General features: G+C 37.1%; 4 protein-coding genes across 8 annotated transcripts; 3 read left to right on the top strand and 1 right to left on the bottom strand.

The window, feature by feature from the left end:
* Positions 1–15: 15 nt before the first annotated feature.
* On the top strand, positions 16–1811 carry LOC126867821 (60S ribosomal protein L15). Of its 2 annotated transcripts, none has more exons than XM_050622795.1 (5): positions 16–148; positions 430–610; positions 946–1082; positions 1193–1303; positions 1487–1811. In XM_050622795.1, the coding sequence occupies exons 2-5, from the start codon at positions 439–441 to the stop codon at positions 1679–1681; spliced, it is 615 nt and encodes a 204-aa protein (XP_050478752.1). In that variant the 5' UTR covers positions 16–148; positions 430–438; the 3' UTR covers positions 1682–1811. The 2 variants fall into 2 exon arrangements, with proteins under 2 accessions (XP_050478752.1, XP_050478753.1); XM_050622796.1 differs by having other exon boundaries at positions 104–250.
* Positions 1812–1898: 87 nt separating this feature from the next.
* Positions 1899–3107, bottom strand: LOC126867824 (actin-related protein 2/3 complex subunit 3-like). 2 transcript variants are annotated; one of them, XM_050622799.1, is made up of 4 exons: positions 2805–3107; positions 2465–2641; positions 2201–2396; positions 1899–2122 (listed from the first exon to the last, which is right to left on the bottom strand). In XM_050622799.1, the coding sequence occupies exons 1-4, from the start codon at positions 2808–2810 to the stop codon at positions 1968–1970; spliced, it is 534 nt and encodes a 177-aa protein (XP_050478756.1). In that variant the 5' UTR covers positions 2811–3107; the 3' UTR covers positions 1899–1967. The 2 variants fall into 2 exon arrangements, with proteins under 2 accessions (XP_050478756.1, XP_050478757.1); XM_050622800.1 differs by lacking the exon at positions 2805–3107 and adding an exon at positions 2712–2804.
* A 311-nt stretch (positions 3108–3418) lies between these two features.
* LOC126867778 (SAFB-like transcription modulator) lies at positions 3419–11247 on the top strand. Of its 2 annotated transcripts, none has more exons than XM_050622665.1 (15): positions 3419–3776; positions 4083–4170; positions 4247–4395; positions 4464–4715; positions 4828–4852; positions 6071–6227; positions 7423–7463; positions 7612–7880; positions 7989–8151; positions 8209–8483; positions 8612–9114; positions 9210–9383; positions 9480–9616; positions 9714–9870; positions 9967–11247. In XM_050622665.1, the coding sequence occupies exons 1-15, from the start codon at positions 3654–3656 to the stop codon at positions 10130–10132; spliced, it is 2679 nt and encodes an 892-aa protein (XP_050478622.1). In that variant the 5' UTR covers positions 3419–3653; the 3' UTR covers positions 10133–11247. The 2 variants fall into 2 exon arrangements, with proteins under 2 accessions (XP_050478622.1, XP_050478623.1); XM_050622666.1 differs by having other exon boundaries at positions 8233–8483.
* Positions 11248–11393: 146 nt separating this feature from the next.
* Positions 11394–16471, top strand: LOC126867792 (clotting factor B-like). Of its 2 annotated transcripts, none has more exons than XM_050622730.1 (8): positions 11394–11990; positions 13626–13703; positions 13877–14200; positions 14271–14622; positions 14712–15007; positions 15132–15324; positions 15408–15685; positions 15879–16471. In XM_050622730.1, exons 1-8 carry the CDS (start codon positions 11969–11971, stop codon positions 16172–16174), a joined length of 1839 nt encoding a protein of 612 aa, XP_050478687.1. In that variant the 5' UTR covers positions 11394–11968; the 3' UTR covers positions 16175–16471. The 2 variants fall into 2 exon arrangements, with proteins under 2 accessions (XP_050478687.1, XP_050478686.1); XM_050622729.1 differs by having other exon boundaries at positions 13887–14200.
* Positions 16472–16544: the final 73 nt, after the last annotated feature.

Consider the following 16544-nt stretch of genomic DNA (forward strand, 5'->3'; position numbering starts at 1 on the left):
AAAAAATTTGTTGCTTTTTCCTTCCCATAGATGTCCCCGTGATACTTGTAGCATCGAGTACACTATCTTCAGTACTTGGTATACAATGGCTTAATACGTCGACGCCAGAAAGGTTATATTTCCCTTCCTTCTATTTCAATTGTCGAGGGTGAGTGCTACGTGATTGAAATCGTGTTATATCTCAAGAATCCAATCGTATTTCTGTATCGCTCGTGGAAGAGATTTATTGCCAAGAGTACTCGTACAAAATGTTCTTATGATTTTATTCGTTATTTTCACGAGAATGCTATATTTATTGTGTCAATGAAGTTAACCTTTTCATTTATTGTATCTCATGCTTCGTTTCCTTTTATTTCCTTAGACATCTTGATTTTAATTATTGTTGATGCTTCTTTAGATTAAGTTTAATTCAGTATTGTTTTTTCTCAGGGCTTCGCAATGGGTGCATATAAATATATGCAGGAGTTGTATCGCAAGAAGCAGAGCGATGTGCTGCGATTCTTGCTTCGTGTCAGATGTTGGCAATATCGTCAATTGACTAAAATGCATCGTGCTCCCAGACCATCTAGACCCGATAAAGCACGTCGCTTGGGTTACAAAGCTAAAGAAGGTATAAATCATAGTTTCTCAATAAGAAATATAAAATGACAAACTTTACCAAATTTTAACATTTTCAAATCAAGCTAGTTACATTACATTAATCTACTTTAATCGTATAATTTTAGTTCTTACACTTATTTTTTTATCATTATTTTTATTTTTACACGTAAAATATCTGCAACATTGAATGTTTAAAAAGTACAGATGATGAGATGTACATGCACCACTCTTACAATTACATGGTGATTTGTATATACTGACATTGTTTTTTTTTCTGATTTAAACTATGTAAAATTTATATATATTTAATATAATACACATGAGAATTTTACTATCAATATGCAGGTTTTGTGATATTTAGAATTCGTGTACGAAGAGGTGGTCGTAAACGTCCTGTTCCCAAAGGTGCAACTTATGGAAAGCCAAAAAGTCATGGCGTTAATCAGTTGAAGCCTACTAGAAAATTACAGTCTGTTGCTGAGGTAAGTTCATAACTGGGATACCACTTTACATATAGAGACCAATTCTTGCTCTTTTGTTTTTACTTTTTGATTAATAGACAAATAATATTTTGTAATTTAATTATCTTCAGGAACGTGTTGGCCGTCGTTGTGGTGGTCTACGAGTTTTAAACAGTTATTGGGTAGCTCAGGATTCTTCATATAAATATTATGAAGTTATCCTGATTGATCCAGCACATAAGGTAATTTTCATAATATTTGAACAATTTATACACATACTTTAATAGAATATGATGATATTGTTATATGTTACTGAAATATTGTGATTTTTTATCTTCCTTGGATGTCTGAGTGAATAAATACAGTAAAAGAGATTTACAATACAGTTATAAGAGATGTATTATTAATATTCGATTATATTTCAGGCAATACGTAATGATCCAAAAGTTAACTGGATATGTAATGCAGTACATAAGCATCGTGAACTTCGTGGAAAGACATCAGCGGGCAGAAGTTCGCGAGGTTTAGGGAAAGGACACCGTTACTCACAAACTATCGGTGGTTCTCGTCGTGCAGCGTGGTTGAGAAGAAACTCTTTGTCACTTCGCAGAAAACGATAAATTTCTTAAGTATTTCGAATAATGATCTTCACGTGTATACGATACATCATTTCATTGATATATTAGAAATATTTGTATCAATATTGTGGTATATCTTGTACGAAATAAATGTTTCTTTCCTAATGGGTTATTTTATATACTTTTTTCTTATATTCGATTTAGTTATATGTACAAGTCTCAAATTTTTTTTATTTTGATGGGATATTAAAACTCATAATTCTGTGCAACAAATTTCTGTATTTATCCATTATACATATAATCTAAAAATATCGTTAAAAAATATATTTTATTGTCCAGGGCCAGACAGTGACTTATCCATGAACTTTTTCTTTGCAAAACATAGCCACCATTTGCTTGGTTTACCATCTTCACCATATACCTTTTCTACAAGCCTAACACCTGTTTCTTGTCTTATTTGCTGTAAATATTGCCTCATAGTATCTGTGGAAAAAGAAACAATTTTTCTTATCTAATACCTGCATCCTTTTTGATAAAAAATTAACGCAATATTTATATTACCTGCTTCTACGGGATTACTTGGTTTTGCATATACAGAATTCAAAGGAAAACCAGGATCACCAGGGATGTCAAATTTTGATATAGCAAGAGAATACATTTCATTTGTTGCTTGAGCTTGAGTTGCACACTTCTGTAATCTCTTCAAGCACTCAGTTATATATAACGTAATATAAATTAAAACTCTATCAGCTTCGCTCTAAAATGACGCAATTCCTAATGCTTTTCAAATATAGATTTAACTCCAAATAAAGATAAAATTAATACCTTAATTTCATATGTCCTAAAGAATACATTTGCCTTAAAGAAATACAATGCTTCGTCAATTATATCTAGATCTTTATTGTTGAAGGGAGGTGCAGGGCCCCTAAAATGCGTTCTAATTGGCAAAAGTGCCATATTACCCACATTTCCATTATTTTCAATGAAACTTGAATGATATGCCTATAATAAAAAACAACTGACATGTCCGTATAGTACTATAATAAATTTGATAAGAATAAAACGTATGTACATAAGAAAATCTATGGTAACAGTAAGTGTCAATAAAAATGATCTACCAATAGTACACGTAGTGTTCAATATTACATTAAAGCATGTTACTTACAGGCATATTGACAAATCAATGTAAAAGATGTACCGTTTAAATCTATAACTTTTCACATATATAACGTCAAACGAGCGTATTCACCTTACATGTAACATGCAAATCAATACATCATATACACATTTTTGATTAAAGACAGTAAAGTTAACAGGATACGTGAGTAATACTGAGTATATACAGCCAGCTTCAAGAGCATAAAAATTCTAACAACACCTAACAAGTTCTAGGTCTTTTGGTATAAATTATAAAGTAATTGAATTTTTAACATTTCAATCATTTCAATTTTGTTTTACATATAAATGTAAATATAATCACGTATAATTTGCTCCTTAATGATATTTCTCATTTTCAATATTGTAACTAGTGTAAGAATTCTTTGATTGGTAGACTAACCAACGTTCTTACTACCCACTTTATTCTATTCGTTTATAAGTATCTACCCTGCATACATATGTAGATCTAGAAAATATTATACTTTTTGTCATATTCAATGTTACATAATTTCTAATTCGAATCGTGAAATTTTGTATAGTAAAATTTATTCTAGTAATAATCCAATGAAATGCATTTTTGATTTTTTAGATTGGTTATTCTATTCATTTTATGCGAGAATTACTTCCGGTCATTTCCGTTAAATGGCGACGACGATGGATAGTTCGTATCGCAGTGTGTGGTCGTAACATCTTCTTCGTGATTTTGAGGAACCAATTAATTGTTCTTTCAGTCTATCATAATTTTATTACTCCAGTTAGTTCATGTACGATAATTTGTTTAGAAAATTATACGTGCAAGAACGATAAAATCGAAAGCATAAGCGTGCCTTTTGTCGGATCCTTTTGTATAAGAATAATGGCCGAAGTTGAAGGAAAAAAGCTTACTGAACTGCGAGTTATAGATCTAAAAACAGAACTTGAACGACGCGGGCTAGACAAAACTGGCAATAAAGCTGCACTTCTCGAGCGTCTTTCCAAAGTAAATTTTCTTACTTCTCATACTGCTTATTAAGATATCGTTAATAGCATTACTCGTTATTTTATCGCCATTTTAACCCTCTTGATATCATTGATAGTTTATTTTAGTAGTAATCTACGTATATGATTACAGAAAATTAATTTCGTTAAACAACCACTATAATATTACCTTTTTAAAATACAAATTTTATTTTCTAATTACAGTTAGCTAATGAAATTAGAGTTCGTAATCCGGAAATCTTACATTTTTTAAACTGTTGTTGTTATTATAATTAAGGTAATGTCATTATTATGTTGATGTGTAAAGGCCATAACAGACGAAGGTCAAGATCCTGATGAATACTTGATTGTACCTTGTGGTGGATTATGCAAAGTTAGCCCAAGGAAAAACAGTGGTATGTTATTTTGCCTTCTGAGAGACAAATTTAATGTTATTTATTCAAACTATCTATATTTCCCTTTTGATTTTAGTAACAGGTACAACAAATCAAGATGAATCTGTTGATACATTAGAGAACCAGAAGGAAGAAAGTATGGAGATATTGGATAGTAACGAAGCAAAACTCAAAGTAGAAACGAAGTCAGTTGCAGAAGAGGATACAACAGCATCCAAGACAGAAGTAAGTGTGGTCAATATGTTTCTTATATATATTTTATGAATTATAAAATAAATGGACAAGTATTCTAGGAACAACAAAATGAAGTCCAAAATAATGTTAATAAAGAAATGGAACACAAGCAGGAACTTAAAAATCAATTGAATAAAAGTTCAATTGAAAATACACAGACTACTGATAAAAAAGTAGAATCTGATGTAGCTACTGTAGTAAATCAAACCACAACTAATTCAGTTTCGACCGTTGAGGCTAATGGTATCGACAATGAAGATTCCATCAATCTAACTATTGGCGAAGATGAAGAAAATCTCCTTGCGGAGGAGGTAACGGATTTAATTAAATCGTGACTCTAACATTTAAAGAAGGGAGAGGCAGGGATGGGACAAAAAAGAAAATAAACAAAAGTAATCGTGTATGTTATCTTGTATGTTTCAGACAGAATCTCACGAGAGGCATAAGGGTAAGTTTTATCATGTATTGGACTTCACGTATATATGTACATATATGTATATACATATATACATACATATACACATATCTATTTATATGTATATGTATGTATGAATAGTCTAAGATTTCAAGGAATAAATATAGCGCTACTATTGTCGATGGTCACGAGTAAGTTATTTAAATATGTGGCATCAAGACTAAGGGACATGTTTATCTACGTGTAAACCCTCACCTATTCAGAATTACGAGCGCGCTGAATCTGTCAACAAAGTTACTCTTCATGCTTCATTTTACATCCGATCTTCGAGCTTCATATGTGCAATCAAGCACACGTGCAGGAATGGATGCACACCCATTTGTCATGTGGACATGACAGCAGTAATATACCAGCAATGTATCATGGCACGATGATCGACAAGGTTTCAACTGAAATGAAACGTACATTCGCCGACGTTCTTGCGCGCAGTTTAATACCAACAAAGTTAATGTTGATATTATGTTCCACAAGTTTATCCCATAAGTGCTAGTCTATAAGTTAGTTAACGTTAGAGTTTGATATAAAGTTACATTTAATTCTACCTAACCACATAGAGCATCGTTGGATCGTTTGGTCTCCAAATTGTGTGGATACAAGAAGACTCAAGAGTATCTCAAGTCAAAACTCTTCCCAGTATGTGGTTGATGATGCATCGTTATTTATCACGCCGGAAAAATCAATGCCTTAAAACTATTGACTTAAAATTATCGCATGTTATTTTAACGTGCAGATATGTTGCTCTCGCAAAAATCATAGTTATCGACATAACCTTCTACGTGCGCACGCGCGCGTATGTGTTCCTTTTTTCAACCTTTTCAGCTTTTTTTTCTCCTTTTCCGTCTACTCTCCTTTCTTCTTTCCCGCATTACCTTTAGATTTCCTGAAATGTTTCTTTTAATTTAGGCTTTGGTTCAGAGTCCGTTTCGTGTAAAGGTACAAAGGTAACTTTAAGTTATTAGAAAATCGAAAGAAAACAAAGATAAAGTAGGGTCGCTATGGATTATACCATTGAAGAGCGAATTTGTGATATTGCAATCATGCGATCTTCATCATAATTTGCTCCGCAATCTGTTAGTGGTTCGGGAAAATTCCATGCAGGAAATACAGGCCACTAAGCAGCAGGAGTGTTAGGGAGGGAGAAGAAATCTGGCTTCGCAGAAAGTGACTATGCTACCTTGATTGTCTCTGCAGATGGAGGAGAGAAGAAGAAAGTGGAAGAAAGCAAGAAGGGAGAGTCTAAAGGGAGCAGTAGACCAGAATCCGGTGCCAACAACAAGGAAGGGACAACATCGGGTGGAAACGTCGGGACGAAGAGCAAGCAGGACGGTGGTGGAGACGGAAGCAAGAGGTTGGTCTCTCATTGCTAAACGGTTCACAGTGGTACGACAACGAAATGTCACACAACTCTATGCTAGCGATGCTCTTCCGCCGCATAAAATACCATCAGGATAATATACTGTCGAACGATGGATTCCAAGCTGAATTATTCGTCACAATCGCACGCAAGATTACTTTATTCCCTTTTTTTCAATCGCATACGAAGTTCCTTTCCAATCTCGTATGTTTAGGCTATAATTCTTAACTCTGGAAAGTATGTTAAGAAATCGAGAAATTGGCTAGCAAACTTAACCAAATCAAGTCCTATATAAACCGCTCCTAATCATAAACGAATATTTTTCGATGGTGTGTTATACGATCTACAATTACCAATGAAAGCGATTTCATATGCTACCTCTTCCCTCTCTGGTGAAGATATTCGTTTATTAAACAAACAGCAGTTTCGTCGAGCATGGTAGCAAGATATATTAGCATCTCGAGATAAATCATACAATCGACTGATCCCGCTTAAGCCTTAACGCGACATCAAGCAATCATATCATTCACCGAAGACACTACTACTATATATTGCGTGTGTGTCGATACTTGTTGCAAGTTGCAAAGGAGTGCCAAGCCTACTCGGAAGAACTACGAAGGAGATGCCCCATTTTTGGAAAGCTTGTGTAAAAGGGATACACAATAATACAAATATATTTACCGCACGGACATACTTTCGTTACTCACGAATGATGAAAACTGGATTCAACTGCAATGAAAACATAGTAATTTCTTTAAACTGGTAACAAATTGTATCGCAACGATACATACAAGAGAACGTCAAAACGAATATCTAATTATTCCTACTGTTACTGTTATTGTTGTTTCCATTATTGTTGTTGTTGCTGCCGCTGCTGTTGTTATTGTTATCTTTATCATTGTTAACAATGATGATGGTGCTAATGATGATGCTGGTGATAATAATAACGATGATAATAATAATAATCATGATAACGATGACGATGACGACGATGGTCATAATAATAGCGATATCATTATAAAAATAAAAGTTGCTAGCCAAATTTATATGCTTAACATAGTTACAGAGGTACCTAATTAAGCCTCGATAAAAACAAACAAAATCATTATTTCTAATATGTTATCTTTCATATGTAATAAGGATTGCTCAAATGATTACCAGTCATAATGAAAATAATAATTGTTTTCAGCGTGGAGTCTAGCAACAAGAGTCAAAAAAGGGATGATAAAGGTAACTATGAAATGATTTCTTAAATTTTGTTTACAGAATTGTAATTGAATTTTCAAATTAAAATTAACGGGATATTATCGTAGCTCATATAATTGCACCTGGCACATTTCTTTACTTTTTATTTGTAATTATTTTATTTGTTGTGCAGACAAGAAGACTTCACAAGTCAGCCCTGTTAATGCAAGCAGTAGAAACTTGTGGGTATCTGGATTGTCTTCAAGTACCCGTGCGACAGATTTGAAACAAATATTCTCAAAATATGGAAAAGTGATTGGTGCAAAAGTGGTTACGAATGCAAGAACGCCGGGAGCAAGATGCTACGGATATGTAACCATGTCCACCAGTGAGGATGCCGCAAAATGTATACAACATTTACATAGAACTGAACTTCATGGGCGTGTAATATCTGTAGAGAAGGTAGATGAAACAAGAAAAAAAGAAAAGAAAGGCTTCTTAAGCCATTGTCCTCTTAAATCTTCTGGCATACATTCCCTCATGGCATGTTCTCTCATTTTGTATTTAAAGGCCAAAGGCGATACTCAGCAGAGTCACATGCGTAAACGGGATACCACGAATGGAAAATCCGAGAAGAAGGAAGAAAAGGAAAAAATAAAGGATAATCATGAGATCAGTGATCGGAAGGATAAGGAAACGAAGAAAGAAACTGAGGATAAAGGATCAGAAGCAAGTAAGTAATTTTGTAATAAATAATTTACGTAAAATAATATTACGTGTGTTGTAAAAGGAACGTTTAAATGTACTGCAACAGCGAAAAAATCAGACGAGAAAAACAACGAGAATATCGAAAATAAAAAGATGGACGTACAAGAGAAGAAAGATGAAGTTTCAAAGGATGCCGATTCTCGGTCAACCAAGTCCACTAGCAAGAAACCGGAGAGCGAGAGAGGAAGACGCGACGAGAAGAGAATTCGATCCTGGGATCATCATCGATCTCATAGTCGATCCCGCAGCCGCGAACGGCGTAGACGTGATGACGTGCTGACGTTTGCAAAGATCAGGGTAAAAGCCAGTATTACTTACCGGTGATAAGGGAGGAAGATATTTTTCTACCGTTTAGCGATTTAGCTATCGAAAGATCAGTTACGAAGCTAGGCCCTGACATACAAGCATGCCATGTGTATTTTCAGGAGGAGCGAGAAAGACAAAGACTACGGGAAAGAGAGAGGATGCTTCGTGAAGAAGAACGAAGGAGAAGAGAGGATATGGAGCGGCAACGTGAAGTAGAACGTAGGCAAAGAGAAGAAGCTGCACGATTGGAAAGAGAACGGGAGAAATTGCGAAGAGAAAGAGAAAGAATCGAGCAGGAGAAAGCCGAATTGCTCCGACTTGAACGGGAACGTCAGAAACTGGAGCGGGAAAAGCTAGAGCGAGAAAGATTGGAACTGAAAAGGCAACAGATGCGTTTAGAAGAGAGCAGGCGTGCTCCGCCTCCGCCGTCTATCAAGAGATGTTCCAGCGATAGAAGGGATCCTAGAGACATGTACGTTGAGCCAGATAGAAAGCGAATGACCACCGAACATAGTCGAAAACACATTCCGGAACGTGTGAGTGATCGTCGTGGTGAAATTTTGGATCGTGTCTCAGATAGACGATTAGACGCTTCACCACCTACCCGCTACGAATCTAGTAGGTAAGACACGCGTGTCATTCCTGATATATGTCTTTGCCTTAACGCAAGAGAATGGAAGCAGAGAAAATATGAAAAAATCGTAACACAAATTACAGATCCGCACAAGATTTAGGGTTAAAGAAGGAATTTAAACGCAGCAGCGAGTTTACTTCACGCAGTAGTCGTCCCGATAGCTTTTCAGATGTATCTCGAGGAAGGGAAGTGATCGTTCGCCGAGAAACTCTCGGCACGACTGCAACGTCTATCGATCCTCGACAAGTTAAGGAAAGGTAAAATAGAGAGAGAGAGAGAGAAGAGAGAATTATTTAATGTTTTGATACAATATGCAGTTTGATTTTCAAAACTATAGAAACGTTTTTGTATAGATACGAACGTGCAAGTACAACCACTTATAATCGTGACCGTGATGTGAGACGTTCTGAAACAGATACCCATAGGAGCTCTAGGGATAGTCATACACGATATAGTGAAAGCTTCAAACCTACGGGCTCCAGTACACCACGTTAGTATATCAAAAAGATTTAAACGGTTTCAAAAAATTGTTAAATTAAATTAAGTTAATATTAAACCATACCAATACTTGCTGTACGCACGCACAGGTGATAGTCGTTACGTTGAAAGTAATCGAACAACTAGTAGCTGGCACTCTGGACCTCCGTCTACAAAATCATTTAATTCCGTACCAAGTAGTGGGACCCGAGATCCACGAAATGAACCATCCAGTTGGAGTTCTAGGTCCTCTGATAATGTAAACAGGTACATAACAAACTAAATCTCTTTTCTTTTTCTTTCTTGATAAATTTCCATACAATTTCTAAGCAAGGAGCCTAACAATAATCGAATTGATTTTAGATGGAGTAATTCAAGTAGCATGGGAAACACATTACGACATCCAGTACCACCAACGTATCAAAGTGGTCCTATTCAATCTATGGGATTGACAGCACCTGGGACAGCGCCCTCGTACGATCGTTTTGATCCATATAAATCGTCTTTGCCAAGCATGAGGAAATATTGATCTTGTATCGCTGATCTGTACCATTATAATGAATAATTGATGAATTTTTGTATCCACGTGTTTCTGATGCTGGACACACGTGTGCGCTCACACTTTCACATATGCACACGCACACTAAATTATTATTTATATGATTATTAAATCAAACTTCATTATACTTCAGTAATTAATCATATACGTAAATTTTAGTTCCAAGCACTTGCGTGCATTTGATTGTGATTCGTAGAGCAGATGCAAATAACTTCACTGGTGGATAAGTGACGTGTACATACATGTGTTAAAAATCATTTTCGACGCTCGCAGTCGTGTCGCTACCCTTAAATGAAATTTTTAATGAATTGAATGTCTCACTCCCGATACTCGTCTAATGTATCATTAATAACGAGTTTTGAATTCATGGGTTCACTCTATATCCATGCAAAATTTGGCATCATTTCCTTAAATAGCTTTTGAATTTGTGATTCAGGAGTGGAAAAAGGAAATTGTACTTCTACTATTACTGTTTCTACTGCTATTGCTATTAGTACTAGTACTACTGCTACTGCTACTATAACTACTGTTATTATTACTATGTTCTCACTGCTGCAAGCAGATACTTGAGTGGTATTCATTGCGATAAATGTAAACATACAATATAGCTTGTGCGCTATAATATTCGGCGTATGTGTAATACCGAGGTTTAATAGATTTTTGTACATTTGTTAATAGCCACGATTTAGAGATCTAGAAAGAGACGATCGAAGTGGGACAAACTATTTTTCGTTTGTCTACAGCGTAATTACATTTATAAGATATATTATATCGATTGTTATTTGCAACTTCTTTCAAACAGTGACGCGCATTCATTTATATCATTGGAGATATATATTCTTCTAGAGTAATAAGACATACCATATAGCGTTATAAACAATTACATCGTGTACCTTCGATTAATTCCTTGTAGAAATACGTACATATTCTCGTAAGAATGTGACTGAACAATTTGTATATTAAATTCCACAAGACAACAGTGTATCTTATGACATTGAAATTTAGGTTCTTACGTGAAGCACGCATACCATGTTTCAGTATAGCGCCAACTATCATAATATAAATAAATTTATGATATATTAGAACTATTTGTTTTTAAATAACACTAATATTCACGCGAGACAGTTTCTTTTTGGTCGGCGGATTGCATTCAAAACACGAGACTTTCGAACTGTTAGTGATGAAATGGATAGTTTATCGGAACTGAAACGAGTTGCTCACGTTATATGTTATTTGGTGCGTAGTCATTGTATCGCGATAGATAGCAAAAGGAGAACGAGTAGAAATACACGACAGAGGAGAACACTTTCCCTCGGTCGAAAAGTCATGGATGGCGGTTCCCATGAAAGAAGAAAAGAGAAAAGACCGAGAGAATGGGTGAGAGTGAGGGAATAATTTCATCGGGAACGAAGTATGTCGAGGTCTTTTCACGGTCAGTCATCGTGAACAAGGTTTATCGCGTATAATCGTGATTGTACGATTCGATGATTTCCTTCCTCCGCTTGAATTTTTTCATTTGGCCCCTCCCCCCTCTTTTTCGATCCTTCTCAACCCCCTCCATCGCCATGTCATCCTTTCCCTCCTTGTTTTCGCTACCTTATTTCCGCTCCCCTCTTTCACGTCCCCCTCCAACCCCTCGGTGGAGCTCGATAGACGATGAACAATCCGCCGGTAGTCTCGCGAACGCGATAACTTTGTTAAAATAGTTAAACGTGCGTTTCCGATCGCGGATGTTGAGTGTGGTAACGATAAAAAAGCGTGGAATGTCTGTAAAAAGGATCGGTTGAATGTTTTCTCTGGATCAGGATGTCGTCGTCCACCGTTTTGAGTAAGTTTTCTGTCTTTAAATACGTGGTTCAAGCACGGTAACGCGGGAACGGGCGCCCGCTGTCATTCAACTTTGTGAACGATACTTATTCCTTATCGAACGTTTAACGATATCGATCATCGATAGAAGAACGTTAGAAAGCAAAAGATCGAACTTCATTCGAGAATTTCGCGATATGTATTCGCATGGTAAAATCAAGAACATCGATTCGTATTTTATCGCGTCACGTTAACGCGCGAAAACTTTTAAACCACTTTACTTAAAATTTAAACTTTTATTCTCGACTTTTCAAACGCTAACAAATTAGGAATCATTTTCACGTGTCCCAGTTACACATTGTTTGATGACGACGCTACGCGATACTTGTGTTAGATTAGAAATTATACCAGGGATCGTTAATTCTCATTTGTTAGTGATCAAGGTGTGTCTCTGTTGAGCAATTCGTACGATGTGAGCCAAAGGGGCGCGTAAAAGAACGCGCATCGCTACAATATGCAAGGAAATGTTTTACAATGCTGTACGATGTGAAATGTTAAATTAAATCGATACATGCATGACACTATTATGTTTTGTACTCGTCGATGAACACAAAGGTATCGTTGGCTATAAACTTGAAAAAAGGACGGTGTAATATTTCATGAGATAAGAAGAAAGTAACGACGATGATCAGCGATCTTGGATGATCAGCTCTTCTCTCGGTTGTGTTATCGTAGGAGAGTGTAGCACGAGCTTGGTGATGAATCAGTGAATGGAAGGAAGGCACACTTTCTCGTCGAGCAACTTTCACCATCGATGAAATCCGTGTGCGTAGACCGATGATTCCAAAAACGTTCGCTTGATCGTTCGCTTTCTTTTGTCCTCCTCTTGAGAAAAAGTTTCAAGGAAGCGGCGCGCATCGTTTACAAGCAATAACCTTGAATCACTTTTCACGAGTTTCAGCGATTTTTCTAATCTAATCCCGAGTAAGAACTCTTTTAGCGGTGTAATAATATTTTAAAATACAACATTCTAATGCAACAGATTCGCGAAACTAAACAAGTTTCACCAATGGCTTCGTTACGCTTCCGATTCGATTTCACGGTGAATCGAGTTACCTTCTTCTTCTACGCTGCCAACACGCTTTTCCTATTGATTTTACTTTTAGACTCGCGATTGAAACTCGAGAAATTGTGTTAATAGGTTATCGACGTAATCGGGCAATATGTTATTCGACAAGCTTATGTTGTATACCGGATAGCGTGATTAACAAATTTTCAAATATAATGACGTTAACGTCGTCATCAAATACTATGTTTGAAGAAAGCAGCGTATAACGCTAGCGGTAAATATTCGGTTTTACGATAATTACACCGCTTACATTTTAGATCTTAATTCATTGGAACGCGGTACAGTACGGTACGATACGATACGCGGTGATAGATGATGAGTCGCTGATTTGTCTGACAATAATTTTTCGGAAAGAAACTATTAATCGATCGGTCAAATGGCGAATTTATTTTCAGTTTCCGTTTCTGTTAAATTACAGTATTCCTTGTAGAAGAAAAAGGGAGATAGATTCTATTGTAATTGATGCTTACAGAATACTACCTACTAGTTCTATTGTATGCTATCTGCTGATATACACGAATGTTTCAGAATTGTGCACAGTATGGAGTTTGCTAACGAGTTCCTGGTCATACACCGAACAAATCGCCCACTATCGTTATCATACCGGTAAGTAACGGATCTCATCATAAATCTGCCATGTTGTTGTGTGATGTAAAGCTACATATATACATATTGGGAGAAACGAAATCTCGAATTGACCCGTTCAGATACGAATTCGTTTACATACGCGCGTATACATGTAGCATTGTAATAACATGTACGCGATATGAACGATACAGCATCGAATAGATACGGATCATCTGAAAAGTTTGTGATACCAATGCGAGGATGGAGTGAAACGGATGGATGGGATAGCAGTTATTCGCAAAGGTCACCTCCTGCAATTTTTCGGAGGAACACACACATTAGACCTTATGTAAGGTTAGCGAAAGTCGAACAGGAACGAGAACAACCGGATCCATTGGTTACGATCACTGAAACTTTGGGTGCTTTAAACACTGTCGGCAGTTACATCGTCAATATGACCAGAGGTATGGAGAATTCGAGTTACCCGCCAAAGGAATTACCATCGGCTATATACACTATCTCGAAGAATATTTTAGGTAAGATTTTGAAGTAAAATAATCTCTTATTTTTAACGAATCTACACGATTCTGTCATGCTCGTTTTTAGGACGCAACGTAACAGATAGCATTGCACCGTTAGTTCGAGGAGTAGCTCTGCCTTTGCGACCTATACCGACCGGCAGTTCCTCCTCCTCCTCCTCCTCCTCCTCTCCTTCCTCCTCCTTCTCTTCTTCTTCCGCGATTGAGATCAACCAGGAGAGTAAGGAAAAAGAATCTGTGATACCGTCGGTCGGCTGCACCACGGCGGACGGTTACCCCGGAAAGTGTCAAGATTTGAGTAATTGTCCTCAACTGTTGCTAGATTTGACCAAACTCAGACAGTCATTATGCTTCAAAAGTTTATTCGTTCCGGGAGTCTGTTGTCAATCGACGGATAAAATTGACACCAATGGGACGAGGTAAATAGAACGATCAGATGCCACCACATAAGGGGGCTTGTGTCCGTTGTATATGATTTTGATACTTTCAACCGATTTGAAATTTTTAGTCCGATAGTCGGTACGATCTCAACCTCGGGGATCGAATCAGCTGTACATCCACCATCGCGACCACCAATCCGTCCGACGAAACCACATCAAACTCCTCGACCAATACCGCTGTTTCCCGTTGCCTCTGCTACCACGGTTACGACCGCGCCGACGAATCTCCCCGGGCTGTTAACTACAGAATTCGTCCCTGTATCCTCCCCCGTTGTCGACTTATCAGTGAACCATTCAAACAATTTCTTTGGTTCTTCTACCACCGGCGGCACTATCGATACTAATTTCATACAGGACGACGAAGGTAAACGATCATAGTACGTTAATGAATATATAAATTACATAAACCGTATGTGTGCGTGCGTGCGTGTATGTGTAGAAACGAATTAGAAAAGCGATAGCAACGTATAAATTGTTTTCCTCGATAGAATGTGGAGTAAGGAATTCGGGTAAGTATCGAGTAGTCGGAGGAGAGGAAGCTCTTCCTGGACGTTGGCCTTGGATGGCGGCCATATTCTTGCATGGCTCGAAACGCACGGAATTTTGGTGTGGTGGATCTCTTATCGGACCGCGGTATATTCTTACCGCGGCCCATTGTACGCGCGATCACCGTCAACGGCCGTAAGTTGCTCGTTCGTAAGTAAACGTATTCATATTTTCTACTGGAAAACGGATAAAATAGCGGCTTTCGAACGTTTGTATAGATTTGCCGCGAGACAATTCACTGTGCGTCTCGGGGATATTGACCTTGAAAGAAACGACGAACCATCCGCCCCAGAAACCTACGCGGTCAAGCAAATTCACGCACATCCAAAATTTTCTCGTGTTGGATTTTACAATGACATTGCGGTTCTCGAACTGACTAGGATCGTTCGAAAATCTCCTTATGTTATACCGATCTGTCTGCCGCCAGTACATTATCGAAAGGAGCGATTTGCTGGCGCAAGGCCGACTGTAGTCGGATGGGGTACAACTTACTACGGTATGTACATATCTGTCATATTTCACTTTTTATTTTTTATTCGTCCACTTTTATTCGTTTTACGTAATACTACTAACACATACTGCTTAATCGTAGCATGCAAGTATGCATCTATTCCTCTTTTGGTATCATATTCCTTTGAATAAATCTTTCAATCTTCTTGAGAATCGAACCGGCTCGTCTTTTCCGACAGGTGGGAAAGAAAGCACGGTACAAAGACAAGCGGTGCTGCCAGTATGGAGGAACGAAGACTGCAACGCAGCTTACTTTCAACCAATTACCAGTAATTTTCTATGCGCTGGTTACAGTCAAGGTGGCAAAGACGCTTGTCAAGGGGATTCCGGTGGTCCGCTTATGCTTAGAGCTGACGGCAGATGGATTCAAATCGGTATCGTTTCATTCGGCAACAAATGTGGAGAACCCGGATATCCGGGAGTATATACGCGTGTCACCGAATATATAGACTGGATTAAAAGTAATTTAAGTTAAGAGCGAGAAACTTCCGATCCTTGCTAAAATGAATTTGTACTTTCAAGTTCCAAATGCTCGGTATGATATTTTTTTATGGTAATACGATATTGTTTATATACCTCTGATTGTGAGTGCCAAGAATCCTTATTTATACATACCCTGTCTATATTATTATATATGCACTAACGTGAACAGGTATAGCAGAAATATGCATATACCCGTGCATTTGTGTTATAATTCTCACTTATATTATAATTATTGTATATACGTGCGCACACTTACGCATAGTTTAATAAATTATATGTATAAATTAAATTTACCTACTTACTATTATAATATGATGAGCACTGCATGAACTTAGCTGCGATCTCTTAACTGTCAGTTTTTC

The sequence above is a fragment of the Bombus huntii genome, chromosome 7 (assembly GCF_024542735.1).
Source record: "Bombus huntii isolate Logan2020A chromosome 7, iyBomHunt1.1, whole genome shotgun sequence".
Lineage (NCBI taxonomy): Eukaryota > Metazoa > Arthropoda > Insecta > Hymenoptera > Apidae > Bombus > Bombus huntii.

What these genes read in the sequence shown, in the direction of transcription:
- LOC126867824 (XM_050622799.1), bottom strand. An exon ending in TTAGGACATATGAAATTAAG is followed by an intron (nt 2,397 to 2,464) that starts GTATTAATTTTA and finishes GCGTCATTTTAG; the next exon opens with AGCGAAGCTGATAGAGTTTT. An exon ending in AAGTAATCCCGTAGAAGCAG is followed by an intron (nt 2,123 to 2,200) that starts GTAATATAAATA and finishes CTTTTTCCACAG; the next exon opens with ATACTATGAGGCAATATTTA.
- LOC126867821 (XM_050622795.1), top strand. Translation starts at nt 439, where the DNA reads ATGGGTGCATATAAATATATGCAGGAGTTGTATCGCAAGAAGCAGAGC. An exon ending in GGGTTACAAAGCTAAAGAAG is followed by an intron (nt 611 to 945) that starts GTATAAATCATA and finishes ATCAATATGCAG; the next exon opens with GTTTTGTGATATTTAGAATT. An exon ending in TGATTGATCCAGCACATAAG is followed by an intron (nt 1,304 to 1,486) that starts GTAATTTTCATA and finishes ATTATATTTCAG; the next exon opens with GCAATACGTAATGATCCAAA.
- LOC126867778 (XM_050622665.1), top strand. Translation starts at nt 3,654, where the DNA reads ATGGCCGAAGTTGAAGGAAAAAAGCTTACTGAACTGCGAGTTATAGAT. An exon ending in ATCTCACGAGAGGCATAAGG is followed by an intron (nt 4,853 to 6,070) that starts GTAAGTTTTATC and finishes TTGTCTCTGCAG; the next exon opens with ATGGAGGAGAGAAGAAGAAA. An exon ending in ACCCGCTACGAATCTAGTAG is followed by an intron (nt 9,115 to 9,209) that starts GTAAGACACGCG and finishes CACAAATTACAG; the next exon opens with ATCCGCACAAGATTTAGGGT.
- LOC126867792 (XM_050622729.1), top strand. Translation starts at nt 11,950, where the DNA reads ATGTTTTCTCTGGATCAGGATGTCGTCGTCCACCGTTTTGA. An exon ending in TTTCATACAGGACGACGAAG is followed by an intron (nt 15,008 to 15,131) that starts GTAAACGATCAT and finishes TTTCCTCGATAG; the next exon opens with AATGTGGAGTAAGGAATTCG. An exon ending in ATGGGGTACAACTTACTACG is followed by an intron (nt 15,686 to 15,878) that starts GTATGTACATAT and finishes CTTTTCCGACAG; the next exon opens with GTGGGAAAGAAAGCACGGTA.